This window comes from Hetaerina americana, unplaced genomic scaffold (assembly GCF_022747635.1).
Source record: "Hetaerina americana unplaced genomic scaffold, ioHetAmer1.1.p SCAF_1, whole genome shotgun sequence".
Taxonomy (NCBI): Eukaryota; Metazoa; Arthropoda; class Insecta; order Odonata; family Calopterygidae; genus Hetaerina; species Hetaerina americana.
The window spans coordinates 109,440,308-109,468,200 of NW_027286069.1; the positions used below are offsets into that span (position 1 = coordinate 109,440,308).

At 38.4% G+C, this 27,893-nt stretch overlaps 2 protein-coding genes across 3 annotated transcripts in view; one reads left to right on the forward strand and one right to left on the reverse strand.

Moving 5' to 3' along the window:
* Positions 1–3,341: 3,341 nt before the first annotated feature.
* On the reverse strand, positions 3,342–14,039 carry LOC139686980 (calcium load-activated calcium channel). Its single transcript, XM_071584030.1, has 5 exons — positions 13,871–14,039; positions 13,707–13,784; positions 11,592–11,766; positions 8,871–9,015; positions 3,342–4,155 (listed from the first exon to the last, which is right to left on the reverse strand). The coding sequence occupies exons 1-5, from the start codon at positions 13,929–13,931 to the stop codon at positions 4,063–4,065; spliced, it is 552 nt and encodes a 183-aa protein (XP_071440131.1). The 5' UTR covers positions 13,932–14,039; the 3' UTR covers positions 3,342–4,062.
* Positions 14,040–14,120: 81 nt separating this feature from the next.
* Positions 14,121–27,893, forward strand: part of dbo (Kelch-like protein diablo) — a 46,346-nt gene continuing 32,573 nt past the window's right edge. Inside the window, exons 1-3 of one of the 2 annotated variants that reach the window (XM_071594523.1) lie at positions 14,121–14,504; positions 23,180–23,618; positions 25,740–25,917. In XM_071594523.1, coding sequence (XP_071450624.1) covers positions 25,751–25,917 — 167 coding nt within the window. In that variant the 5' untranslated portion in view covers positions 14,121–14,504; positions 23,180–23,618; positions 25,740–25,750. The remainder of the gene's footprint in view (positions 14,505–23,179; positions 23,619–25,739; positions 25,918–27,893) is intronic. The other variant, XM_071594518.1, reaches the window with a different exon arrangement.

Consider the following 27,893-nt stretch of genomic DNA (forward strand, 5'->3'; position numbering starts at 1 on the left):
ACGGTGGACAACAAGCTTATCCGGAGTTATCGCCGCCAAACTGCATGAACTACGTTATGAATTGCTGCCGCACCCCCCGTATTTACCCGATCTACTTCCCTGCCACTTTTTCTTATTCCCTAACATGAAGAAATGGCTCGCGGGAAAAAAATTTAGCTCAAACGAGGAAGTTAATGCCGAGGCAGAGGCGTATCTTGGAGAGTTCGACAAATCCTATTTTTGGAGGGGTTAAAAAAATGGCCGGAAGGTTGGGAGAAGTGTATCTTTCTAAAAGGGGACTATGTTGAAAGACAAAAAAAATGGTTTCTTCATTTCTAACACGGGTACTTATTGAACCGTCCTCGTATAGTATATCTCACATTCTCCTGCATCAGGCATACAAAATTGTCTTTATTACAAACTTTACTGATATCAGTCAAGTAAGTAACAAGTAACAGAGTATTAATATTTTGTAGAAAGTACTTCCTGAAAAATACCCTAATAAATCTTAAATATACAAGGTCTGTAAAAAAAGATTAGACTGGTTCTTCTACGCACAATCTTCTTGACCGGTCACAATAAGTTAGGTGTTGCCTTCTAGAGGCGTCTGTCAGGAGTAAAACACTGCTTTGCTCATGGCCCTTTCTCTAATTGTCTCTGCACAACAGCGATTCTTACCTGAGCTTGCTGTACAAATTCTGGTGTCGGTGAGAATGAAGGTTTTAGAGAAGCATTGAATTTTGCTTTAACCTCAGGAAAAATGCAAAAAAATTACAATGATTCAAGAGGTATTTAGCAATGAATCTATAAATCGGACACAGTGTTTTCGTTGGTAAAACTGCTTCCAGTCTGGACAAACCTCAATAGAATTTCCCCTTCTTACTTTCCAGTTCAGCAAGACTTGTCTTGGAATGGTGGATACATATCATATAAATGGTTGCGGTTCATTTTTATTCCTATCTTTTTCGTATAACAAAGAACTATATTATTAGCTAAAATTGCCACTTGTTTTGAAATAAGTTTTCTGTTAGGATATATTTAAATATGCATGGTTTTCCACATCGACTGAATACCCTGCAAAGGCATGAAGTGTTTTAACATCTGAGTCTGGAGATCTACCGAAAGAGCATAAGGTAATGTTGGGTTGATTACAAGATCGCAGTAAGGGGCACCAAACACTTTCTATGTTATTATTTTCAAATACACATTGTTTGCTTTCAAAAATACTTTTCACTCCCACAAAAACTTATTTAGCACCCCAATATCCATTTAATGATGGAAGTTAGTGGCCACCTATATTTCCTGGACCTGTTGATATCAAAATTGAACAAACAGCATTGTTTTGGTGTGTACAGGAAACAATGCTACACTGATGCAGTCATTCCCTCAATACTCATGCCACCCTGCGGCTCATAAATTAGCCACTTTCCATTCAATGTTTGATGGACTAGAATATTCACCCTTAAAGACCACTGAGTTCACTAGAGAACTCAAAAATATTCCATTTGTTGCTTTAACCAATTGTTATAAATTTGAACTCATTTCTTAACTCCTTAGTAAAAAATTAATTACTACGTTAGTGATTTCTAATTCCTGTACTTTATCCCTGCCATGATCACCCAATGTAAATGGGGTTAATTATTGTTGGTAGGACCTTTATCCTTTAGATTAGCTAAGAAGTTTGCCAAGGACCAATATAGAATCTGCTTTTATGACAGTGATTCCTTAGGCAAAGCATTGTGCAACAACAAGGGCAAGATTGACCCTCTTGTCTCATTCAGGAGTCATACCTTTCACAAAGTGTTAATATTCTCCTTTTCTTGTCCATCCCCCTAGCCTTCCTTCCATTCACAGTGGCACTTCCACCTGCAGCATCCTCCTCTCAATGACTTCCCACTCCCCCCCCCCGCTGCCTCTTTTGCTGCTTACTTCCTCCTCCCACCTCTCTTTCAACCCTCCATTCCTGCACCTCCATCCCTTATATGCTTTTAATTCCTCCTCCTTCCCCCCTTTTTGCTCTGTATTCAGTAATTTTCTATGTCTTGTACCTAATGGCTCTGTGGGTCAAAAAGTCCGTAGTTCAATAAAGTTTTATTTTCTGCAAAAGTTTAATACTCTTACATTATTATAGATTCCTTGGTTTTCTAACAGGTTTCCTCCAGATTTTTTTTCTATCCGTGGACTGGTTGTCCTTTTTAGTGTGTTGGATTTGAGATTGGAAATTTGGGGATTAAGCATCCAAAAATCCATTTAGCAAAAATTACTCGATTAATATGTATGGAAAAATTACTTTTTTTGGTTATAAACACCTCACGTCATTAACCGGTACATTGGATTGACAGCTCATCTTGTATTAAGACCCATGTCAGGTGAAATCCATACATTAGGGTAAAGGTTTAGTTTCTTTTTTATGTGGTTTTCCAGGCTAATCTGAAGCCTGAAAAACCAGTTTGGTCATGTAATCCCATCTGGGCAAATCAATGTGTCTGCATAGCCACACCAGAGTTGAACCCCGGACCCATATATCTGAACGGTGCAAAATCACCCCATTATTTTGGTATAATGGGATTCAAGTATTAGATAATGAAATGCAATAAATAGATTATATTGATTAAAATGAAATGAAAAGTCCAACTGCACAACTATTAATATGAGGAAACTGCTATAAAGCATTACCAGTCTAGTATGTAACCTATGGTTTGAAAAGCCCAGTGTTGTTCATGTTCAAGTTTGCCTAGAGAAGGCAGGATCAGAAAAACTGGATATCAGAGTAGTTTTCTTATTTTTGCAAATGAATTAATAGCATTGCAAAATTTATATTAAGTTAAAGGAGGAGAACATATTAAAAATTATTTTAAACTTTCAATTTGCTGTATATTGTGAAGAAATAAATTAATGACATTTTTAAGATAATTCTCACTATATGGTTTGCCGGAGGTTGGTGTGGAAGTCTACCAGGTTCACCTTCAATCAACTATTGGTAAGGATTATAGAACTAAATGCCACTTTCATGATATTTCATGTGATTGTTGATCATCTATTTTAAAAATGTATATTGGCCTTTTCTTATTTATAGGCACATGTAAACAAATTCAAAAAAATTTCTTCCTAATCATTTGCCATAAGATGGAGAACGAAGGGCTAATTTGCTCAAAGATTCTTAGAATTCATGAAAGTTAAATCAAAGCAGCGATAGAGGCCTTGGCAGTTAATTTGCAAGAAACTTTTGCTTGCTTTTCAAATGTCATCAATTTTTATTTGACAACATATTTGTTTTTCTCTGAGAAGAAGGTTAAGTTGCTTATAATCTAAAATCCCAGACAGCAGAGTCATTTGGGTAACACAGAATAAAACTTCATCCATGAAAATTAACTCGGAGAGTAAATGTTTTATTTAAACTCTGTAAATATGTACATCAACATGACTTGTGGGGTCTGACCTTGTGAAGGTTTACAAGGATTCATTGTCTCATGATTAAAATATGAATACACACATTCTAGTGAGTGAATTCATTCACACCCTCATTCCTTGCACACGGTACATACTGCCAAGCATGTTGGAGGTTCATCTCCAGAGGCAAATCAATGGAAGACCTGTCAGACAGCCCACACAGTAGGGAATTAACTTCCTACAAGTTTATTTATTTAATGAACTTAATGTGGAGAATGAGACATGACAAACTTAAGTGTCGTTTTACTATCACAGGTGCATGAACAAATTTGTCCAATATTTTTACAACAAACATTTAATGACCGATTATAAAAGGTGAAAGCAAGAATAATGATATATAAAAGTCAATATGACAATCTAATTGCTTAAAAAAGACTTAATAAAAAATTAAAGCGAAATAGTGGGGAATAGAAAGTAAATGTTCATCACTCATGTGAAGAAGGATTTGAAGCAGGACGGGACATTTGACGGTTTTGATAGATAAAACTGGCTCTTCCTGAGAATACTCAATTTCTCACTTCAAAAAGTCATGAGAGTTTCATTTGTTGATAGCTTAATCTTGTGATTGCCTGCTGCAGATGATTCGAGATAGGATGGTCAGCAGAAGGCAGCTCAGCTCAGACTTCATGTCTTTCATTTAAACTGTTGAGGCGGTGGACCAAATATACTCCCGCTCTGCTTGCTTGCTGTCCTTGATGGGGCAAACCCAAGCATCTTCTGTATGTTCTGTGAAATTAAAAACACAGCATATAATGCATTCTTTTACATTTAAATTCAGAATCATTCAATGATACAACAACATATTAATTAACACTTCCATGACTGTGCAGGGTAAATCAGTTACCCCATATTACATTTTTAAAATGTAAAATCTATACCTATTTTTTTATGAAGTTCTATTAATTCATACAATATCTTTTTGGCCACATTTATTTGCTAAAATTATTCATTTCAAAGTGTCTGCAAAGGTGCTTAGGTTTTAGACTGTATCGGGGAGTATGCATGTAGAGTATATCGAGTAGACATCAATCTTCCAATGAGGAGTTTGATCTGCCTTTTCATGAAAAGGTTTCACAGAGACATGCAAACAATGTTTTGACATTGCTTAATTTTACTTATCGTTCGGAAAATTGTTGAAGAAATTGTAGTCTGAAATCAGGAGTGGAACACTAACAGCTATGTAATCAAATATTTGGGTTAAATTTCCCAGAATAAATTGAACGCTAATCATTCAGGTAATGAAAAGCCATGACAAGAGGTGCCCATAAGTGAAATATCTGCTTTTATAACAGTGTTGATTACTAAAGGAAAAAACTGGAGAAGAAAGCTTCATTTAACTGAAGTTTGGACTGAAAACAAGCTGGTTAGATAACCCTTTTACCTTGCAGTAATGTTTAGTGATAGATATAAAGCCTCATTTCAAAAGATAAGATTTGATGACTGATCTACAAAAGTAGATCTGATTGAGCATACAAGTGAAAAATTGGAAGCGATACAGTCAATAATACACCAATCAGTATTAAACTGTGATAAGGGTCTTTCATATTGCTCGAATATTATAGTTTATGAATGACTTGGCAGCATTTAGAGGAAAATGTCCATTCAGAGTCCATAAAAAAAGTGAACCTGGGCATTGTGGATTTAAAATGTGGGTTTTTTGTGATTCAGAATCATCTCAGATACTTTCACTTCAAGTTTACAATGGATTGATAGAAAATCAGAAAGAAAAAATCAAGGGAGGATGGTTGTTTCCAACATTGACCATACTATGAGACAAATTGGGGAGTCACAAGTGATAACTTTCTCACTTTCATGCTGAGAGCTCAAGAACTGTATTGGAATAAACCAACAATCAATGGTGCCCTTGGAGCAAATAAAAGAGAAATTCCAGAGAATTCCTCTCCTATCCACCATCCTTTTTCTAGCAAATTCAGGTTTAAATGGTGTCAAGGCTTTCATGGTGTGAACATTTTGAGGGCTGCAAGCTCCTGGGTTTCACTAAGTGTTCTACTCTCTGCTGGCAACTGTTTCGTGGACATTAGAGCTGGCATCTGCAGTTTGAAGTGATGATGATATTTTGGACGTCCTCATATAGGTGGGTGGCTTGATGGCATTTCACTCTCTAATTGGTCAGATTTTGAGACAAGCATTTCCACATGTTGTGGAGCTGGTAGCAGTCTTCCCTGTTCACATTTGTGGGATGTTTAGTTATTTCAATGGCTTCATGATTCTCTTGAGATCATGTTGGCCTCATCCAAGTTCACCCCATGCCCAGGCATGTTCTGCCACTGCTAAAAGGTGGAACTGCTTGTTTTTTGGGGCTCTCTGGTATTCCTGGTGGCAGCACTTAATTGATCTGCTTGACCGTCCTGTATAAGACTTCCCACAGGTTCACTTTATCTCGTTGACTTCATCGTAGGCAGTTTGTGGGATGGGGTTCTTTGGCGACAAAGGAACAGTCGGAACAGTGTTTCAAAAGGCATTCCAGCTTTGAAGAAGGCAAGATGCATGAGGAATCATCGCCAACACATATGCCTATATTGAGAACCTTTCAAAATCCAACTTTTTGGCTATGACCTTAAGTTACTGAAACAATGGGAAAAGTGTGTTGAGCTGAAAGGACAGTATGCTGAAAAATTAGAAAAAATCTACCCAAAATAATTTGTTTCTCTATATTTTCCCAAGAACTTACTGAACCGCTCATGTATCCCATCATACTTTTTCTATCTAGCTATCTAATATTCCTGTGACCATCTATCCTCATCTACATCACATTATTACCTTGCTCTTTTATATATATTCTTTTCACCTTTCATGAACCACCGCCATTTCCATCAATAACTTTCCTACTTTATCTTGTATGTGTAGTAGTATTTTTTTCCCTAGCTACATCTTGTAGATTCCTGAACCTCCCTTTACTTCTGCATTTCCTGTCCCTGAAATATCTCCATATCCTTGCACTGATTTTTCCACCATGCATCCTTAGCCCTATTGTTTCTCAACAAATTTAACTATTTGACTCTGTGTACAGTTCACAGTTTCTGGCTTGATGTGGTTGAAGAAATTCATATTTAAAATTAAAAGACTAAAGCACTTTCTTACAAAGCATGCTTCAACTGACAAGAGTTATCTTCAGGTACTAGACAGACAAATTAAGAGGATCACAGTCTACGCAATCTTCTTGGTTTGTTCGCCTTGTGCTGCAGGTGACTCCGAGTCAAAATGCATGTATAAAAAGAAAATACTTTGTTCTTTCACAAACGCAAGTGGAAGAACAAAGTATTTTCTTTTCCAGTACGAATCACTTCCACAAAGTGACACCTCCAACCATCCAATTGGAAATTTATGTTGTTTATTTAACATAATAATATTTTGAAAAAGTGCTGATTCTTTTATTTTTTTGACTGATTTTTTTTATGACAACAAGCCAGAAACTGGTTATTTAATTTTAATATAAATTTTGCCTACACTATTTGGTAAAATTATTTCAGGCAGAATTGAACCTACTTTTCAACTGGAATTTTTTAAAGCTAGAATTTGCACCCATGTGTGTGACCATTGCCATGAAAGCATCCCATTCAGCATCACATCATTCGGTGAAGAGGGCCAAGCAAATCTGGATAAAAGGGAGTTGAAGGCAAGCAAGAGAAACGTACTCCAACTGCATTTTCTCGATATGAAATGATTGGCTGTTTTTCAATTCGCTGAATGGAATGAATTTACTTTTTTCATGCAGTCTCTGGTTAATGATCCGTCCTAAAAAAATTCTACATTATTTAGAGGAAGCTTCACACATTGAATCCAGACTGATAGGTCTTCTTTCCTCAGACCACTTCTCACCAAATGTGAGACTTTAAATTTTACTATACGGTTGAATAAAAACTTATCCAGTGGTTTATTCTCCAAGCCTGAACTAGATCTATGTAAAAGTTTCAAGTTTGGCCCAATTGCTACTGTTGTGGCAGGCCCTTTAGAACACTTGATGATGACTGCGAGATAGTTCTTCTCAGTGCTCATAAGGCTTTATAACAGGCTTGTGCTGAGAACATAATTCCAGTAGTTTGCTGAGGCTACGCTGTGAGCCCTGTCTATCTAGAACCACATCCTACAGCAAACAATCAAGGTCTGTAGTTGAATCCGCAGAAAGAGGACCTGCTCATGTCCAAAGCAGACAAATGCAACTGTCTAGTAATCATGGATGGATCAGTACATGAGGTGTGTTGAAAAAGTAATGGGAACCTTGTAATTTCGCAGAGTGCACCATGGGTTCTTGCCATAAGGTCAAACAATCCATCAAAAGTATTGCTTTGCTTGCAAGAGTATTCAAGGTCAATGAAGAGAATTGCTTACAAGTTCCATTCCATTTGCATAAAAGCAACGCGAAAAAAATGCCGGTATTTGTGGCAAAACAATTCATGACTTTTGCACCACCATGATAATGCACCCGCTCAGACTGCTCACTGCTTGTTGACATAAATTTTTGGCCAAAAAGCAGCACTTTAGTAATGATGTCCCAGCCTCCATATTTGCCAGGAATGTCTGACTTTTTTGGTCAGACAGAAATAAAAACAGCACAAGAATAAAAAGAACAAAGCATTAAGAAACCAAAGACAGTTCATCCCTCCGGATTTAACACCTCATTGAAAACACTTCAGCATAACTTTGATACAAAAATTCTACACCTCAAGAAAGGGTCCTTGACTGAACCTTTTGGGAAAATTGGAGATTGTACCACATGGCCTCTATACTTAATGACCTACTTTTTGCAAACCAATCTCCCATTCCCACCATTGCTTTCCTGAAGACTCTGTACCCACACTCTTTCTTCTTATGCCTTTATTCCCTTCTGGGATGACATATTGATCTGTTGCGGCTGCACTCTCCCTACCTGCAATCGCCCTCTACTCTCCCACTCCCCCTACTTCCTTCCTGAACTTTCTTTCTGTCCACTTCACTCCGATCCTCTGGGTTTGTTCGACTAGTACCTGAAGTAGATGACTCTTGGAGTTGAAACACATGTCATTTCCTGAAACTTTTTATTTTGGTTCAGTTATTGGCAGTTTGGTCGGGAGTGAGTGGTTTGGGTAGGAAGAGACACTCTAGGAGTGTACAGCTATCAGTGATGGTATGTTTAAAAATGTCTATCATAGAACAGAGATGAATGTTCCCCATAACATATTGCTCATCACAATCAAATCATTTATTCATAAGATACATATATCGTACAAACCAGGGCATTTAGAGCTTTTGCATGGATAGTATGTACCATGCATGGTTGGATGCTTGCAAATTAGTTTTGCATAATAATGGAAAGCCTTTTGCTTTTGCCAATACATCTGAAATGCAGACAATGACTCCTCCCCAGAAAAAAAACCAGGAGTCAATTATGACCTGCTGTCAGACAGTTGATGGTTCAATCCAAAGGTCTCTCGTCAACTCACCTGCCTAATGGACATGGTGCAGAGGATGTAGAGGAATATAAATGAGCATTCGGAGTAATCTTCCCCATGCAGGTTGCGGTGGGAAAGGCCCTGGATCCATGATATTGGGATGAATGGGAGGCGGGCCACCACACGCCCATCAAATCTGAAAACAAGAAAGTACACTAAGGCTGCAGGGACGTCAGAGTCACTGAAAGAACACTTGCTGTCAAACACTTGGAAAGTATTTGACAGATATGACTGGGTGGACAAATAGTGCAACTTTTGCACTGGAATGGCCCCATACTTCAGTCAATGAGACAGAAATACAAGTCAGTGAAACTGACAATCAGTTAACTCATATTGATAATCAGTCAGTCATATTATTACCAACATAACCTTCAATTTGAATTTTACCCAGGGGATATCAATGAAGTCACATCTTGCCGACAATATTGATATCTAAGTAAATTACAGTTACTTCCAAAAGCATTTCACCACTTCTCAACGCAACCTGCCCAAAATGCGTGCTTCCCTCGTGACTCGACAACCCTGCTGTGCAGTTAACTGGATGCTGAACTCCACAGAATTCCACTGCCAGTTGCCAAAGGACCCAACTACCACATGTGCTAACAAAACCTTGCCTTGTTAGGTGAGGTGATGGACAAATTATTGTGACTGGACACAATACCTACACTGATCAGTACCCCTACCTAGGAGACTTAAGGTTAAGGTGCTACTTCCACCCGTAATGCTTGCAATATTATTCCATGTTTTTCATCAAATAAACAAAAGGATATTAAAAAAATTTGGGGGTCATTGAGATTTTAATGCTGTAAATAGTTGAACAGAATGTGTTGCTTTCATTAGGCATCCCAAAAACTTGACAAAATGCAAATGTTCAAAGTTGTTCCAAGTTTTGAGGAAAGATTTCAAAATAAATGACATTTTTGAGTCTAGAGACCAAATCATGACTTTATACTTCTTTCGATTCATCCATGCATTACATCTAATTTGCATAGTTGCAATTGGCATTCCTACCACTCAGTATGTTCTCCTGCAAGTTAATTGCAGCGTATCCATCACACATATGTAATGTATTTAATTCATTAAGAGCAAGGGATTTTCCCCATTTGGGTGGACGCCCTTCAGGCATACTGCCCATACAAACAGAATCTCTCGCCTCACCCAATGAGAACATTTCTGCTGGCACATCTGGTGATACAGTCCTTCTGCCACAAGCAGTGGCAGGCTGCTACATCCAGTCCAGTTATCCACACTGCAGGGTCATCAGATTTTCAGGGAAGCACGCAGATTAGAGGGTTGCATCAAGAAGAAGTGGCAAGATGCTTTTGAGAGTAATGTGCATTAAAATAAGCTCCAAAATTCATAACTAAAAATTATTCCATCAAAAAAAGATATTCTCACTTACTAACATTGAAGAATTTTGCCAAGCCCTAAAATTGGCTAATGGAGATTCTGAGTATAATTCTCTTCCATTTCATGAAAACCTTAACACCTATCTAGATAATTTTTAAATGGTTTTACACTGATGTTTTCCTTCAAATTGAATAAAAGTCATATTAAACAAGGCTCAAAACAAAAACTGTGCCACTCTATGAATGAATAACCTATATCTCACAAAATTAAAAATTCTTATGGTTACCCCCTAGGCCCACAACAATAAGTTAACGGCAATATAATACCCATGAAAAACGCTAAATATAAATTATTGAAAACGATTGTTGAGACGATTTCATGTCACTTCATAAGGCTCCTCAGATAACAAAACTAAAACAGCTTGGAATATGATCAATGACAGCTTCAGTAAAATACTGAAATGTAAGTCAACTAGTAATTCAATCCTTAATATTTCTCTAGTTTTTGAGCCATTGATTATGCCCACTGACCAAAATGCCCAACTCCAATCCATCAAAAACCATCTCTCTTATCCACACAATCAGATAAACTCCCTCTCTGAAACATTTTTTTAATCCATTAGTGAGAAAACAATCAACCAACTATTAATAATATTAATAAAACTGATTAAGCCGAGTGGGATGACGTTTCTTGCTCCCTTTTTCATAAGGATCTGCACCAAATATCTGTTAGCCCCAAAGGAGGTTAGAATTAGATTAAGGAGACAAAAGCTTAATAAATTAAGAATATAGCACTTTTGCAAAAAATAAAACTTCATTAAATGACGGACTTTTTGACCCACAGAGCCATTAGGTACAAGACATAGAAAATTACTGAATACAGAGCAAAAAGGGGGGACGGAGGAGGAATAAAAAGCATGAAGGGGATGTAGGTGCAGGAATGGAGGGATGAAAGAGAGGTGGGAGGAGGAAGTAAGCAGCAAAAGAGGCAGCGGGGATGGAAGGGGGAGTTGTTGAGAGGAGGATGCTGCAGGTGGAAGTGCCACTGTGAATGGAAGGGAGGTTAAGGGGGGAAGGACAAGAAAGGGAGAATATTAACACTTTGTGAAAGGTATGACTCCTGAATGAGACAAGAGGGTCAATCTTGCCCTTGTTGTTGCACAACGCTTTGACCAAGGAATCACTGTCATAAAAGCAGATACTATATTTGTATATTAATATTTGACTATATCTATTTCAAGAACTGCTCAATTAATGATTATCTGAATGAAAATCATACTAACGTGAATAAATTCTGTGAATATTCCTAATTTCCCAACAAAAGTCGGTTGGCTTAGATTTATTTTTAACTGACCCAACTTACATGCTGTTGAACATACTGAGCAGAGCTGTGAATGCAAATCCGATGGCAAACATGGACTTCATTTTGACAAGTGAGAGGTCACGGTTGTTGTTCTTCAGGCGCTCCTCCTCTCTCTCAATCTTCTTCTTTTGCTGCTTGTCAAGTGAGTCACCATGCGCCTCTTTTCGTTTCTCCACTGCAAATGACCGAAGCAAACATCTCAAGTTGGGTCATTCAGAAAAGAGGATCGATGTAGATTGGATGATGAAAAAATCATACCAGTAACTTCACAGCAGACATTCGTTGCACAGAAATGAAATGACACAGGTTAAATGCTTTGGAGGAGTTGGAAATTTGGCAATCCCTTCAGTCTGACAGTTTTGAGGTGGCCAAAAAAAAATACCTATCCCATTCCCCCTCTTAAAAGACTCCAATATCTTTCCAGACCAACCCCACCCCCACCAAGGCAGCGATGACCATTTACTGTCCCTTAATGAAGGTCAAACCATTGCAGACAAAAACCCCCATAATTAGATGTAGAACACAATGTGTTTTTCTTGCAGCTATTTCAAAGAGCAGTGGAGTGTTACATTGTGTTCTTCATTTATTGAACATAAACTTCCACAAACTTTAGTCAGAAACCTTCCAATGCATACCCTCCCCTAGCCCACTAAAGGTTTCTGCACCTGCCCTTAACTTACCCCTCTCCATCATCCCCTACATTCCTCTTTTCTTGGAGCCAGGCTATGCCGGTTGAAAAATTTTTGATTTGTGTCACCTGATGATGATACACAGCATTGAAACCATGGCCGTGAAATATTAAATCTTTATGTGGAAGTGCAAAGTTTCTTTCTTTACCCTCAAGATTGATTGAGGTTAATTGGTTCCTAAAAAAGGACGCCTTGAAAGCTTAACTGGCTAAAGCACTCGGCCGGACATCAAGGGATCCGGGTTCGAATCCTGGTCAAGGTGAATGATTTTAACAATCTGAAATTGTTGCATTGTAATGCACAAATAGTGGATGACTCCATTAAAATTTACTGCTGAAGCATTTCCCACAGTTTCTTGAAATCCTATAAGACATGTATGGAGCATGCAACATTAATTACAAATGATGGTCACAAATAAAAAAGAAACCAGTAAACAGAATGAGCAACAGCGTACATAAGAATAAAACTATTCATCAACAGAGAGAGGCATGAATTCATCCACAGTATGGAATTGATGTCTGCACAGGAATTGATAAAGTTTAGATTTGAAAGACAACAACTTTTCTATTTCTCTTAGTTTACTAGGGAATTCTTCCAGGAATTTGACATTACCATAACAAGGATCGTCAGTAAACATAGTAGAGTTGTGAGTAGCTATCCTCGAGTCATTGCACCCTCTTGTGCTATGCCTATGTACATCAGCATTGGTTATCAAATTGAACATGACTTTGTTCTGCTGTACAATAATAATAGAACGGAAAATATATGTGCATACAGGGAATAGTTAAAATATTATTTTTTTAAGTAATGCCTACAACTACATGCCCTTGGAACTTGACCTATAATTCTCACTGCCCATTTTTGCAGCCTAGAGAAGCGCATGGAATGACTGATATGAGTACCCCCACATGGCAATTACAATTTCAGTCGAACATGAATGAATGCATGATAATGAACTGCGAGAGGCGTACCATCATCAACCAGGGCCACAATTTTCTTCAGAAGGTAACGTCATACGACAACTTGAGAGCTAATTTTATCTACACGAGTTTCCCAGGGTAGAGTATGCATCCCTAAGATTTTGTTACAGTAGAAGATTGAGAAGGGACCCATTTATCCTCAAAAGTGGGAAGGCTACAAAGGCCTACTTGAATAATCTCACTGTATGATATTATGCAATCTCGTACAGATCAACTGCATGCATACTTTCACACAGTGATTCTCTTTTGTGATACTCACTGTGGATGGTGGCTACACAACTATTTCTACGGAGGAATTAGTGGAATGGATCTCCACTGTGTGGTTACATTGACACAAAACCTCACCTTTCAGGAAAATTAAAAATTGGGACTGATCTCAAATCTAGTATGCCACCAATTAATCCTAAAGACAGGTTTGAATTACTAGAAGTATGACAAAAACTTACAGCGTTTACTTTGCCTCTCAACTTCAGCTTTCAGTTTTTGATATTTTTCAGTTCTATACACCATTAGCCATGTTAAACCTGTGGAAAGATATTTCGGCATTTTCTAGTGGTAAATTAAGGAAAGTTTAATTAAAATAATGCTTAAGAAACAGTTTTTAAATTACCTTCTCCAAGAAGGGCAGTGCAAATGGAGATGAAAACAATCAGCAACGTATCGGACCACATGCTCGCCGGCAATGATTTACTTGCGGGTAGTTTGTATGGATTTGTGATTACCGTAAACGAACCGAAAAGCAATCAACTTAACAGCTTACGTTGCCCAGATTTCCTATGTTTTCTGCTACTTCGTTTCCGGTATCCGGTGATGTGATGCCATCTGTAGTGGATTGTGAGAAGCTTCTCTAATATCTCCAGTTGATGAAGTTGTTTGCAAGTGTGATAGTCACTTAGGTTAATGAACAGTTACGGTTAATTTTTTGGAGTAATGGAACTTAATAACGTTCTAGTTATACACATTTTTGAAATATTAGGAATTGTATACAGTAGTTTTGTTTTCTGAAGACTTAGAACATTTTGAGTGCCATCTTGTCAGTGGATATGTCTGAAATAACAGAACTTAATAAGGAATTTTTTTAACCGAAGTGAAAAACTTGAAGTTGGGACTGCATTTTTTGTAACCCAAATGCCTTTATTACTGAGGAAGATGGTTGTTCGTCAGAGACTTTTTAGGGAATAAGTGGTGATAATAGCTGTCAAGTTTGGAAAAGAATTGCTTGGGTGAAAACGTAAATATCGAAGGTTGGTGGTTTTTTATTTTTCCTAAAGATTAGTCCGTTAATTAAAATTACTCTATTTATTTCTGATACTCTCCAAAGTCTAAATTATGACCACAACAGGAGCTCACCTAGCGTTCCTTAGTAAGGAATTCATGTCCTCGACAGGTTTTTGAGATAACTTGAGTATATTTGAGTCGGAATGATAGTATTCCTTATCCCTCCTCTTGGAATTAGTTAATACAAGCACGAGCCAAGATTATTTTGATGAACATCGAAGTTGAATTACAATCACGTGATCAAAATGATCATGTATTGACAGTTGTTAGATTAGCGTGGAAAGCTCGAAACACATGAACCATAATGTGTTCTAATAAACTAATATTTCCAATGTATCATAGGTTTATTATTGCCTTAACGTTTGTATGGAATTTATTCTCATATTTATATATAAATAAACGGAATAACAAATATTTTTGCCGTCAAAGACAGGAATACATTAGCTGAAATCCAAAACAGTATACCTTAACCATAACTAAATTACATTCAAAACATATACCGTTACCGTGCACAGCAACATTACATAATGTAATTTGTTTGGATAGCTGCCACTATGAACTAGCATTCTTGAATTTGGCTACAGTCATTGTTCTTACTTTGCTTGGTAGCTTTTGGAAATTTATAGTACCCTTAGTGCTCCGCTGCCCATGTATCTAAGTTATTCTGCATCGAGGAAGATTCATTTTTGTACCGTATATTAATGAAATGGATACTAGACCTAGTGGGATACAAGCAGTCTTGTCTTCATATGCATGACATCAGTAAAGTTATGCATAGTACGTGCTAAATATTTTCGATGCAAGTCATAAAAAGTGGCTTTCTCTGCACTCTGAGTGATGAACCGTTCGCAAACCTTGAGGCCTTCTTTTGAATCTTTAAAGTACGTGTTTCGTCAGCAGCTTATCCATAAAATAGAATCCTAAAAGTTACATGACTGTGATTTTAAGCAAAATGTGTATTCTTAAGTAGTGGCGTGGTAGCCCCGTGAGTAGATTTCTGGGTTGGTGACTGAAGTGCTCGTGTTTAACTGATGCCCATGGGTGCCCTCAGCACCACTGTGTAATTTACTGAGTACCTGATCTTCCTGGGAAACCATTGGACGGCAGGGGAAAAGGAACTGGCCCCCCTACCCTTATTCATAAATGGCACACTCCGTATATGGATGGCTCAGTACTAGTTGAGGTCTATCCTTCTTAATCGCACCAACCTTCAGATTCATAACTGTGATTGTGGTTATATATTGTGAGGTATTTTGCTGGCATTAGCATTTTATTATCACTTTGGCGAATAGATGCATTTCAATAGCTACTAATCCTATGGTTAGATACTAATTCCTAAGATGTGTGAGCCCTATCTTAGCTATGAATATTTTAATACCCTCTAAGTTGTTTAAGTTTTGGTCTTGATTCAAAGCAATAATGCCACTAATTAAGATTCAGGTAGGATTCTTAATGTTTCAATGCTGACCTCCACTCTCCACCTTTTGTCTTGCAGGTAGACTTATCAATTCAAGTCCCTGAGCTAATAGTTTTTAAGCTTCTGTAAACAAAATTGATATACTACCTTAAAGTTTTGTAAGGTAACATGGACATGCAACATTTATCCTCAAATGCACAGGATGGTTTTGTCACAAGTAATTCTGTTGCATGGATTTTGTTTTCTTAATCAACATTAAAACAGTGTTAGACCTAAGTACACAATAAATATCTGCTCATTTATAGTAGCTTTGGAGGTTTTGCATGTGTTTGAAATAATGGAAATTGGACAATAGCTGCTCTGGTCCCTTTTGTATCTATTTAATTAATTGGTACCGACTATTGTATTATATTAATATTTATTTTAATTCTTCTGGAAATACACCACTTTGATGGCAGATGATAATAATGATTGGTATTGGTTCCAATATAGAATACTCGTGTGTTTACTATGATTTAAAAAAATGCTGTGCTTGTCTCCACTTTTGGATCTCTTATAGTTTTTATAGCATTTATAATTTCTTATGGTGAGTCCATTTTCACTTTAAATCATTCTTATTTTTTCTTGATTTTCCATGGGCTATCTCCTGGGTGCTATTTATGTTGGTAGCAATTTAATTTTGAAGATTAACAAAATATTCTTCAAAGCCATCTAATTACATAGTGGGCATAGAGTCATCCCATTTCAGAGACATGGGCACGGAGATGAAGTGGTGAACAAATATCTGGAAGATATAAAATATTCTGGGCTTAGAATTTTGATGACTATTTATTATAATAATATTTCATTGGCTTGAGCATTCCTTGCCAGTGGTACTTTCTGTATGGGAACTCTAAATAGCTGACAGAAGGGAGAAAAAACTGAGGAGGGGAGAGGTAGTCAATCACTGAAATGAAGACTGAATTAGTATCTTCAAGAGGAAAGATTCCTATCCTACATTTGCCCACCCTGACTGACATTCCCCTCCCAGGAGTCACCACCCAGAGGTTATGGTTGCTCATGTAGGTTGTCTTGAGGTCGTTGATTGCCCTTTTCTCTTCTCTGGTAGGATTAGTTCTAGGTGCTTTTGCCTTGAGTGAGATATGCCCCGCTTCCTCCCTGATGTTGTCAGGTTATTGTTTATGCAGTTCACAAATAGCGTCTTCTACTGTGCGGACAATGTCTTTCATAGGGATTCGTCTCAGATGAGGCGAATCTCACCAGAGAAAAGAGAATGGCAATCAAAGATCTCAGCTAAGGATAACCTAGCATGAGCAAGTTGCTATCTCTGTGCTTTCGAAAGGTCTTACCTATGCTGTCTGTCCAAGCCGAGTTCCTATGGAAGATATTGTCACCACAGTATAAGATGCTTGAAAACTGCATAAATAAGAAGCCAACGGCATAAGAAAGGAGTTTGGACGTATCTTGCTCTAAGCAAAACCTCCTAGCACCAATCTCACCAGAGATGGGAGAATGGCGATCAAAGGGCTCAGATCCAAGGACATCCTACTAGTAATTGAAACTGATAAGGGCAACGCCACGGTCACAATGATGAAGGATGACTGTCACAGTAAAACAAATTTATAAAAGTGGTGACAGGGAGGATCCAAGTAATTACAGACCAATTTCTCTCACTTCTATATGCTGCAAAATTTTGGAGCCCATTATTGTCTGTTCCATAATGAGATACCGTGATAAGATTAACTTTTTTAAGTGACAATCAAGATGGATTCAAGAAAACCCACTCATGCTAGACCCAATTAGGATTATTCACACATGACTTTCTTTTATTGGGTGAAGGTGGTAGGCAAGTGGATGGAATTTTTTTGGATTTTCTAAAAGCATTTGACAAGGCTTCCCCTGGGAAACTGACTCATAAACTGAAGTTTGCAGGTATAAACAAGGGCGCAATAAATTGGGTTGAAGAATTTCTTTCAGAGAGGGGCAGAGGGTAGTCCTTGACGGTGCTAGTTCCGACAGCATACGAGTGACCTGGAAAGTGTAATTGGCCATTGCTTTTCTTGATTTTTGTTAATGATTTGAACCGTGAAGTGAAAAGTAAGATTAGGATGTCTGTGGATGACACAGTGATTTATTGGGAGATACCTGGGGATGAGGATCATATAATTCTAGCACAGGATCATGATTGCATTACTAAATGGTATTCTAAATGGGATTGTCATTAAATCTTAATAAATGTTCGGTGGTAAATTTCTTTAAAAAAATCAATGGGACCTGTTCAAAAATTAGCTGGATTTGGCCTAGAAGTAGTTGATGGAGTAAAATACCTATTTGTTACAATCTTACAATAACTAAGGACTTAACTTGGGGGACCCAGATACATAAATCTGCGGGCGAGCATTTAAAAAAATTGGGATTTATTGGACGCACTGTTGGCAGAAGTGACTCCAAGGTCAAGGAACAACGTTACCATGCCTCATTTAGAATATGCATGTAGCGTATGGGATCCAAGTGAAAAAGGCCTCATTTGAGAAATTGAGAAAGTTCAATGTCAGGCAGCCCTTGCGATTGCAAAAGACTTATGATAAAACAAAAAGCGTCACTGAAATGCTTATGGAGTTGGGGTGGGAATCATTAGAAGAAAGACAATTCTATGTTACTAGGTTGAACTTACTAAATATATTCAGGTGCATATGTTTCAGCGGCGAGGTCTTGCAAATTATTCACACTCCAACATACATTGGTTGCTTGGATCATGTATGTAAAATTCAGGAAATAGATGCCCGAACTAGCAGACTCAAGGACTCCTTCCCACGGACAATACGGGATAGCAATTGTAGGGTAATAAACAAAAAAAAATTCCACTGGCCACCATCAGCGTCTAGGGAATAATTAGTTCAACTCAATTGCTTACAATTTCACTAACCGTGTTTGTTTTTTTGTCAAAACCCGTCCCGCTTGACTGCTATAGAATGAAATTAAATAATGTAGTCCTCTTAACAGTATTGCTTGCTCTGCTTTGTCTGTTTTCAAGTTTCTCCCTCCATCCCTTGTCTCTCTGTGGGGGGACCCTCCTGCTATCTACGGCGTTGTGTCATATTCCCTTTCTGTACCCTTGGTGGAGGAGACCATTGTATTTTGCATGTTAATATGGTAGTGAAATTTCCCCTGCTTACTTTTCAAAATCTAGCTTGCACGTCATTGGATTAATTTTTACCATATTCTAAGGTGCAGTTGTTTGTTAGGTGATAGTATATCTATTCGCATGGGTGTAAGTTGAAAGGGTTTATCATGAATGTATTTACTACTGTGGTGTAGATTTACATGGATCTGTTGATTTTGCATGTGGTTTTGTTCTCTTTTATGGGTGGTGACCTAACACCACCAGCCACACCTTTGTTGGGGCTTGCATGGTATTATATAGATTTATAGCTTTAACTGTGATGCCATCCAAAGAGCTGTGCAGATAGAAGAGCAGAAACAAACTTTGGCTGTGAAAAGGACCGTCGAGAAACTGACAGGGACGAAAAAACATCCACTTTCACCATAATCCCTTGCATAGCAAGTACAACAGAATGAATAGCTGAGCGTAACGTAGTGTCCAGGTTTACCTATGTCACCAAGTCAGCCGACCTTTTCCGCAAAGCTAAAGATCAGGTTCTAATGGATGTACAAAGTGGTGTATTCAAAATTCAGGGTAGCTGTGGGAAATCCTATGTTAGGAAAGCATCTGAAGGACTAAGAAGCCACATTCAAAAACACACGGGTTACGAAGATGGACAACTACGTCTCTCAGTCTGTGCTGAGCATACCTGGACAGGTCCTGTACTCAAACCAACTTCAAATAAGCTAAATTGGTTGCTAAATAAAGTACTTGCATCCCTAGACTTATTGATGAAGCCGTGGAAATAGCCAAGAGGCCCAACAATTTCAACAGGAATGATAGCTGCATGTTTTCCAGCTCCTAGATAGGCATTTTAGCAAAAAAGAGATTTGACCATCACAGTGCACCTGCTCAGACAGGAGGCCTATATAAGATGGGCAAAAACAAGTATTAACAATTTCTAACTGAAAGATGTCGACTATAATGCCGGCAAAACTGTTGTCCTAGAAAATGAATCCACGCAGAAGAAATCTTGGAAGATTTGGTTCTTCAATTTTGTTGCATGAATAAAGGCCTAATTTCCTGCAGTGATGTATTTATGCATAATCTGGGTGGTAAAAATGAGAGTGAAATGTAATGACATTTATAAAAAGGTGGAAGTGCTGGAGAGGGTTGGTCATGGGGCTCTCTACTCCTGATGGATAATGAGAGCACATGAGTTCACCATAAGGACGATTATAAATTACAAAATGTTGACCCGGCCAAGTGCTAAAAATTGGGCATTTGCAACTGTGTCATTTATTCCTTAAACAGAGAAATTAAATATTGCAAACTTGATAGAGCACTATGGCATTTTGTGAAAAAGTCATGTAAATAAACAGACATTTTGTATCATCAATCAACCACTTATGAGAGTTGAGAATTCTATGAAAGAAAATGTTGACCCTGCAAATTTTTTGGAGAGATGCCATTTGAAAAAATATGAGGAATGTTCACACTCACATAAAGTCCTTTAGAACAGGTTCTCTTGCCATAAAATATGATTCACCAAGATTGCTATCATGAATTCCAATATGATCACATCAGGATGAATATTCAGATAACAATACCTTGTCTTTTCAAATAGTTTATATAAAATCTGTTTCAGCTTTATCAGAATAATCGAATTGATTTAATCACTATCGCATTTTATTGAATCAGGTGTCTCTTCCACTCCAGTCTCGAGGCTCAGTGCTTTCATTGTGGGGTGTGTAATATTATTGCGATTCAGGATTTGCACACCACACTCTTTTTCAAAGATGATATTAAATATTATTAAACCTATGGCATAAAGTGAATCCCTATTTGCATGCTCATAACTTGTGTGGTAGTTATGGCAAAATCTTGATATTAAGTGTTGCAATTTATTAATTACTCCTATTATCAGTTGCCTTCATTTCATCCTCTATGGTACCACACTAAAATTATTACTTTCAGTCGTTAATTTATACTTCTCTGTAAAGTATGAGGAAAAGCAGTGTATTTCTGAGAATATTTGATTCTGAGATTTCAATTAAAATGATATATACTACCTTGATCAAAAAGTTCCCGGAATAACCACCGTGTGGCGCTCCCATCGTTCCGATTTGAGTTCTGTTTTTTTTGTTAAATTGGTACATCTGTTGTTGATATTCCCTTTAAATCTTAGTGTCATAACTTGACATTTGCAAAAGTTACGTAGCCAAGAGTACATCTATCTCTGTGTGTGTTGGCGATTTTTTACAATTTCAGAAATGGATTTAAATTTGCAACAACGAACTTGTATTAAATTTTGCGTAAAAAACGGATTTAGTGGCGCACGGACGTTGGAAATGTTGGAAAAGTGTTTCGGCAACGATTCTCTAAAAAAAACGGTCGTTTACCAGTGGCACGAGCGGTTCAGAAGTGGTCGTGAGTCAATCGAAGATGATGAACGCAGTGGCAGACCATCGACATCGAAAGTCGGTGAAAAAATTGATAAAGTAAAAGAAATGTTGGTCAATAACCGCAAATTAACCATCAGAGAAATAGCGGAGGACTTGAACATTGCCTATGGATCCGCCCAAGACATTGTGGTTAATGATTTGGGTTTCCGTCGTGTAGCAGCAAAGTTGGTGCCAAAAGACCTCAATTTCATGCAAAAAAGAGACCGTGTTGACGTCGCAAAAGACATGATTTGCGAGGCTGAATCCGATTCCACATTCATCAAAAGGATCATTACTGGAGACGAGACGTGGGTTTATGAGTACGACACGCAATCCAGACATCAGGCAAGTGAATGGCGTTCACCAAATGAGCCGAGACCAAAAAAACCACGTCGTTTTCAGTCAAAAAAGAAGGCAATGCTGACGGTTTTCATGGATTACAACGGTGTAGTGCATCATGAATTTTTGCCAGAAGGCCAGACAGTAAACAAAGAGTATTATTTGGGCGTTATGAGATGTTTGCGTGAAGCAATTCGCCGAAAGAGACCAGAAATGTGGGCAGAAAACTCGTGGATTTTGCACCATGATAACGCACCGTCGCACAGTGCTATCATTATTCGTAATTTTTGACGAAAAATGCAACAAATACCATCCAACAGCCACCGAATTCACCTGATTTGGCTCCCTGTGACTTCTTTCTGTTCAATCGAGTTAAAAAACCATTACGGGGAACGCGTTTTAGCAGCCGAGAGGAAGTAATGGAAAAATCGCAGGAAGCACTGATGGACATACCGAAAACCGAATATAAGAAATGTTTCGAGGATTGGATCAAGCGCTGGCATAAGTGTGTTGCAGTCGATGGGGATTACTTTGAAGGGGACAATATAGATTTAGATGAATAAACTTGTATTTTTAATTTTCTGAATAAATTCCGGGAAATTTTTGATCAAGGTAGTATTTAGAGATTTTCTGAATGTTCCGACCAGTTTCTTCATCTATCTGTACTTGAATGGTTGTATTGGTAGTGTTGGAATTTTGTGGCGTGGTAATAATTTACATAACTATTAATACAAACTAAGTAAAACTAAACATTTATCAATTTTATGTGATTAAAAAAGTGATATGTTTATTGATAATATCAGCCTCCGAGAAGTATTAAAGTTTTTTCTCTTATTACCAGTATTTCAGATGTATCTAGTTAGATTTATTTGACCAGTTCTCGACCAATAACTGGTCCCTTTAAGTGAAAGATATTTATAGGCATCAAATTTTCATCATATTTTCACCTTATCATCTATTTGAGTTCTTGTTTGATACTCAATGAAAGAGAGTGAATGGCTATTGAGTTATATTCTTAAGCAATTGGATTATCACTGTATTTAGTAAGCAAGTGCAGGTTATTTTAGCAAATACGTGTGACTAGTCATGGGATTATTCAATTAAGTCCCTAAAGATGTGAAATATTGCTATTTCAAGAATTTAAGCCAGCAGTGATAAATCTTGAAGTTGGTTTGTTGTAATTCAGATTTGTTGAGTATGATGCCTCAATGATGGCATGGTTGCAGCCCTTCCAAACGCCCCTGAGCACACAAGCATGCCCCACATTGAGGCCAATTGGGTTTGAGATTTTATTGCATTGAAATGACCCCCCTGCCCCCCATTCTCTCTTTCTTGCAGATTGACTCGGTGTGGGCCTGGGCCCCCCCGCCATCTCCCACGCCTCCCCCCCCTCCCAACCCTCCCCCCTCTAATCCATCGCCCCCACCCCCGGCACCCCCCATTCCATCTCCGCCCTCTTCTCTGCCCTCACCCCCACCCCCCCCTCCTTCTCCCCTCACCCTTGGACCGGCCTCGGGTCTCTTTGCCTCTGTGCCTCCCCTCTCAGGGGGGGGGATTATCACACCACCACCCCTGCGGCTGCGTATCTCCCCACCCCTGCCACCGGCTGGACACCACCAACCCCCCTGCCCGCGGCACCAGCCGGCGTGCCGTGCTTCGGGGCAGCAGCCACCTACGCCAGCATCCCTCCCTCCTCCACAGCTGCCCCTTCGTCTGGGCCGCCTCTCGCAGAGGCAGCCAACGCCTCTCTCTTCATCTTCGGGCTGCAACCGCAGTGGTATGGTAGCATTATTTGCATGCACTGTTTTTGGGTATGATATTCTTTTGTGTATTACTCTGCTTCTGAAGACCTTGAAACTCCAGCTCTGTCTTCAATGGGAGTAAATGCTTCTGGATTCACCGTTAAGCAGATAAATGCAGAGGGGGAGTAGCTCTAGTTATGAATAGACTCTACTCTAGGCTTTCAAATAGTTATGTTGAGAATGATTGTTCTGTTATAGTTGGAGAAGTGGAAATAGTATAGACTGTTAATCACCAGTATGCTCAAGTGTGTTTTGCATGTCTCAGGGTAGTGTTATCATTTGAATTAAGATAATGAACAAAGTACATTATCCACATGCTGCACATAGCTTTGAACACAAGTAGAGGTTCATATGCAACTATGTGGAAACTTGCTGTGGATTGAATAATTTTTCATTATAGATATTGAACAGATTTGAACCACTACCTTCCAAATTCAAAAAACTATGATAGATACCGCAGCAGTTACTTTAATGGAGGCATCCACTGACTAGCATTGAAATGGAGAAATTTCTCAGTGTAAAAATCATTCACCTTGAATTCAAGCCCCCTTGATTTCCAACCAAGTGCTTAAACCAGTTAAGCTGCCTAGGAATTTGCATTCTTGAAGAATTCTCTTACAATGTGAACTTACAGGGGATTTAATGAGCTCCACCAACCTGGATTCTTAAATGCCCCTAGAAATTCACATTGTAAGATTAGGCTTTGGTAGCTCAATTGTTTAAAGCACTTTGTTGTAAATCAATGGAGTCCAGGTTCAAGCTCTGGTCAAGGCAAATGATTTTTACTCTGTGAAATGTCTGCCTTTCTGCATCTTCCAGTTTTTAGTCGGGAGTGACATGTATTTGTTAGTCATGAAGTCATGAAAACCAGCTTTTTTAAAAGAGGGGTTGATGAACAGGGTTGCAAAATTGAGTGAATAGCTCTGCTTGGTTGTTTCCTATTGAAATAAATGATTTCTAATCGTATGCTTATTAGTATTCTTCCTTGTAGATCATGTTTGGTGTTGAGCATTTTAGACAAGTCATAATTGAGATCAGAAAATAAAGTATGCAGCACATTACTCTAGGCTTGACTTTGTCAAAACACTCAATATTCTATAAATGAACAAATAATTTTTATTATTTTCCCAAATAATCTTGAATGCTGCCCATGTTTTCAAAAGATTACTCTCAGTGATGGCTGATGATGTGAAACCCCATTTTGCATCTTTTTCATCGTGATCTCCCTTAACCATTCATTGAGAATGCTGTTGCCTCTCTACAATACTACAGCACTCTTTGAGAAAATGTTCAAATGTTCCAAAGTGAAAATATTTGCACCATTTTGTAGTTCTGCTCGTATATAGTTGCCCTTTTGGCTGTGTGCCTTAGGGCCCCTGAAAACACATTTGGCCAAGGTGTGGCCCAATTTTCACATGCTTGGAAGAATTGTATCACCCCTCCCCACAAGTGACAGTATAGCGCTCCCCTAGTCTGGCTGCAGAAAGCGACGCGATGGGATCACTCTTGCTCTCCTCGCTATTGTCTAAATGCATCCATTGGCCAATCCATGGATAAAACATGCAATGGCCAAATGATCGACTAATTTCACAGGTCCACACTTCTTGCCGTATCACAGAGAACTGATTTTGTCAAATCTATTCAGTAGCAATCTAATGTATGGAATGCGGGATAATTTTCCACCACACAAACTTATGCCCATGATTGTGTATTATCCCTGACTGAGATCTTGGAGTAGTCTTCTCCTAAAATCCAGGACTTCATAAATTTCAAACTATCTTGCATGCAGAATCAGTAAGATCAAACCCTAAAATGACATTCTCTGTGAAAATGTACGACATCAGCTTAGAGAATGTTGCAGTTTTGGGTGAGAACAGAGAATATCAAAAGATCTGAGCTCTAATACCTAAGGGCATTGAATGATATCTACTTTGAAAATGTTCTTCCATTTGTTAATACGTGCATAATATAATTGAAGTTGTATGGGAATGTACCTCAAATCTGTGCTCATAAATCTGTGATGAATGCATGTGTGTGACTGGTGGCTTTTCTTCGTTGTGAGTGTAGTCTGTAGTCATTTGTGTGTTGTTCTCTAGCAGCTGTAAGAATGGGGGAGATGGTGCTAGGTGAGCAGCCTCTCTCGCCGGCTCGCCTTGCGCACACTTCAGAAAAGCATCCCAGGGGCACACTCACGGAGCTGAATGTCTTACGCAGGCATAGGGAGCTCTGCGATGTGGTACTCAATGTTGGGAACCGCAAGATATTTGCTCACAGGTCAGTGTCCCATTTAATCAATTCCATCTTGTTCTTCCAGTTCAAATGGCATGTTATATGCCTCCTTATATTTAGAATCTCAGTTTGTCTCAGCCTTGTGGTATGTACCCCAGTGGTGACAATACGCACCCAATGGATAGCAATATGTACTAGTGTATTTTCTTGTTGCAAGGGCTAATTGAAAGGGAGGGGAGAAAGCTCCAAAGAACCCTCTGAAAAACTAGGTCATCATCTAAAGTGTTTGGCCCTTGAGTATTCATACCAGATGGTTCACACTCTACCAGTGTGTTGGCAATACATGATGTAGATTGGTTGAGATCCAATCAGGGCAAGTACTTCAGGTTAAAGTAATTGTTTTTAGTAATCATGATATTTCTTTCAAAAAAAGTTTGGTTGCTAGGGATGGAGAACTCAACATGATCAGTGTTGAGCTGAAATAAGAAAATCTTTCATGGTGACTGTATTTTGTAGGATTTAATTAGTATATGGAACAAAAAAATGTGTCAGGTAATATTTTTTTAAATAAAATGTATTAAAAAAGTAAATGGTCAATTTTAGTCTTTAGTCATCTGATTGAATCTAAAATGTGTCGTGCAGGTTTCTTACCCTCAACTTAGCATTGTTTGATGCAATAAATTTCAATAAAAACAATTTTTTCCATTTTTATTCACTTTTAAAAGTCAAAATCTCTTCTCTCTCTACCCATGACAGTATTTTTATAGTTCCAAGTGGCGCAGTTCTTCAACAATGTTTATAAAAAACTTGCTACCTGGGTAGTCTAGTCCTGGGTAGGCAAGTCCAACAAATGAATCAGATATATTTTCTTCAAATTTATTTTTATTTTTCCACATAGTCTCTTTTAAGTCTATACATGTTTTCCAGTGATGCTCTTGACTTTTTTAACCCTTCCGAGTGGGTGATGTCTTTCTCTGCAAACTAGGCGTTTACGTATGTGATAACCTCCTCATCTGATTTTAAATCTCTGTCCTCCCAGCGACACTTTAAGGTTTGGAAATAGGAGGTAGTCACCTGGGGGCAGATCTGATGAATACGTGCGGTGAGTGGTCGACCAATTCAAAGTGCAATTTGTGAATTTTAGCCATGGCGACCACCAAAGTGTGAGTAGGTATGTTGACCTGATGGAAAAGCACTTTCGTCTTCTACAAATGTGGTCATTCTTTTGCGATTTCTGCCTTCAGCTTGTCAAGTAATGATGCATAATACTCTCTTGTTATTTTTTTACCTTTTCAAATATAAAGAATGAACACAATGCCATGACTATCCCAAAAAAGCCTTTGATTGTTTCGGAGCAGGTTCACCCTTGCAGTCCTTTGTTATGACTGTTCTTTTGTCTCAGGATTGTAGTGGTGGCTCCAAGTTTCATCTAAACTTATTAATCAAATCAAAAAAACTGACTTTCTCTGCTTAAACTGCTTCAACAGGCCCTTCCTTGGAAATGTGTTTTGAAATGGGTATTGGGTCCAAAGTGGGCAATTGCAGCACCCAAAGTGTGGATAGTTTATGCATGTCCAATCCTCCTGGCAATATTCAGACAAACGTGTTCTTTTAATATGACACTGATATCTGAAAAGGGTTAGATGAAGGGGAGGGGGCGGTGTCATTGGCCACCGTGAGGATTGGGACTTTAAGGAGGGGAGAGTGGGAGGCATACAGAAATTCGTTAACAATATTTTCATTTAAACAAACACTATTTAAAATTTCTAACTGTTCTAAGGCGTCTAATCTATAGCCTTTGCTTTCAACATGTAAAATTTCTCCTCAATCCAATTTCTTCTCATCAATCCTCACGGTGGCCGATGACACCACCCCCTCCCCTTCATCTAACCCTCTCTAATCCCCTGACTCACGAGAGCTCTACAATGTAGACTTCTCCCTCCCGCTCCACATTCCATCAACATCGCGGAGGGGACGCCAAACTGCCTTCCCCTCCGGCACGCAAACCCATCCTGACTTAA

Coding starts and splice junctions, on each gene's coding strand:
- LOC139686980 (XM_071584030.1), bottom strand. CDS start 13,931: ATGTGGTCCGATACGTTGCTGATTGTTTTCATCTCCATTTGCACTGCC. Junction 13,785..13,870: donor CACTGCCCTTCTTGGAGAAG/GTAATTTAAAAA, acceptor ATCTTTCCACAG/GTTTAACATGGCTAATGGTG. Junction 11,767..13,706: donor TGAGAGGCAAAGTAAACGCT/GTAAGTTTTTGT, acceptor GGTCATTTGCAG/TGGAGAAACGAAAAGAGGCG.